The sequence below is a fragment of the Elaeis guineensis genome, chromosome 6 (genome assembly GCF_000442705.2).
Source record: "Elaeis guineensis isolate ETL-2024a chromosome 6, EG11, whole genome shotgun sequence".
NCBI classification, from domain to species: Eukaryota; Viridiplantae; Streptophyta; class Magnoliopsida; order Arecales; family Arecaceae; genus Elaeis; species Elaeis guineensis.
The window spans coordinates 88,004,330-88,005,825 of record NC_025998.2 but is presented as its reverse complement, the minus strand read 5'-3'; the positions used below and the strand labels follow the sequence as shown (position 1 = coordinate 88,005,825).

Sequence of the window (1,496 nt, the reverse complement as noted above, 5' to 3'; positions counted from 1 at the left end):
TATTCAATTAGATATAGGAAAATTGCCAGCCCGTCTTCTAAAACTACGATTTAGTTGCTGGTTGGTTTCTTTCTTTAGGAGTCCTAATAGGAGCCTGGTGCAATACAGTAAGCACATAATTAGTTGGTTGTTTAGGATTAGTTTTTGGTTTCCTAGAAGGGTTATGAAAGATTGCTTGCTCAATCTATTAGAAAGGTATGAATATGTTGTAAGATGGACTGATTATTACATTTTGTTTAGTGAGAACATTAATATAAAAAGGCTACAGGCACCCTCCTCTCTTCTTCTTCTCCTTCTCCTTCTTCCTCTTCTTCTCATGCTTCTCTTGCTTGTTCATCTTTGCTATCTCCCGTCCTCTTTACCTTCAATTCATTTTGCTTTATTAAAATCCAAACAGATTATTGCTGATGATTTCAGATCCGAATCATGTTACATCTCCTCCAATTCCAACCTTCAAATGTGAAAAAGGCCTTATTTGGCTTGCATGCATTCCTCAGTGTGGCAAAGCTCTATATTTATGAATGAGTTGTGGTTGATTGCTTTTAATATTTTCTGTACAATTGATATTCTTTTGGTTCTCTTAGCTTAAAAAAGTTTGTGTTCTGAAATGAGTTACCCATGTGGGATTATCTGCTTGAAACCATCGTGTGGCTAGATGGGTTGCTTCACTTTGAAAATTCCTACATTCACCATTGAGATGCTAAAGGTGGTGCTTTTTATTGCTGGTATTTGTGTAGCAGGGGCCAACCACAAGCAACAACAAGAGGTGGAGGGCGTGGGGGAAGAGGTGGCCGTGGAGGTGGACGAGGTGGAGGTTTCCGTGGCAGAGGTGGCCCAAGGGGTGGCCGCGGTGGTCCTCCAAGAGGTGGGCGTGGTGGTGGCTTCAGGGGCCGAGGAAGATCATAATGCAAAATGCATGCTTTATAATCAGCTTACCTACATAGGCCTTTTTTGCGATCAAGCTCAGAGGAATCTGCTTAAGGTCAGAAAAGTTGCAAGAAAGCTAGTTTGGCTTTTAAGGTATGAATTCAAAAGTTGTATTCTTGAGTACATTGAATATTTTGGACCAATTGCTATGACATGTTACGGATTTGCAGGGGACACCGATTATTGAAGTTTTTGTTAGCATATTTGTGATAGCCCAAAACCTAGTCCAAGCCCAAGCCCAATCTCAGCCCACCAAAATGAGAAAAAAAAAAAAAAACAGAGGAAATCGGGAAGAAGACTCCCGATAGGAGTCTTCTTCTCCGGCGAAATCCGGACGAGACCGAGAATCCTAGGACCCCTCGGAGTCCTAGGGTCCCCTATAAGAAGACCCCCTCTCCCTTGAGACCGAACATCGGCCTCTTCTTTCTCTCCTTCCCTCCGATTTTCTCGAAGTAAAGCCGCGGTCACCGTTTTGATTTCTCGTCGTGACTGCCGCCGACGAGGTCACCGGAGGTCAAGGTAAGCTTTTCTCCTTTTCCTCTCTTCCTTCCCCTTCTTTTCGTGCTCTT

At 43.1% G+C, this 1,496-nt stretch overlaps 1 protein-coding gene across 2 annotated transcripts in view; it reads left to right on the top strand.

Moving 5' to 3' along the window:
• Positions 1–1,132, top strand: part of LOC105035930 (putative H/ACA ribonucleoprotein complex subunit 1-like protein 1) — a 10,421-nt gene extending 9,289 nt beyond the window's left edge. Inside the window, exon 4 of one of the 2 annotated variants that reach the window (XM_010911641.4) lies at positions 738–1,132. In XM_010911641.4, coding sequence (XP_010909943.1) covers positions 738–906 — 169 coding nt within the window. In that variant the 3' untranslated portion in view covers positions 907–1,132. The remainder of the gene's footprint in view (positions 1–737) is intronic. The other variant, XM_010911642.4, reaches the window with a different exon arrangement.
• Positions 1,133–1,496: the final 364 nt, after the last annotated feature.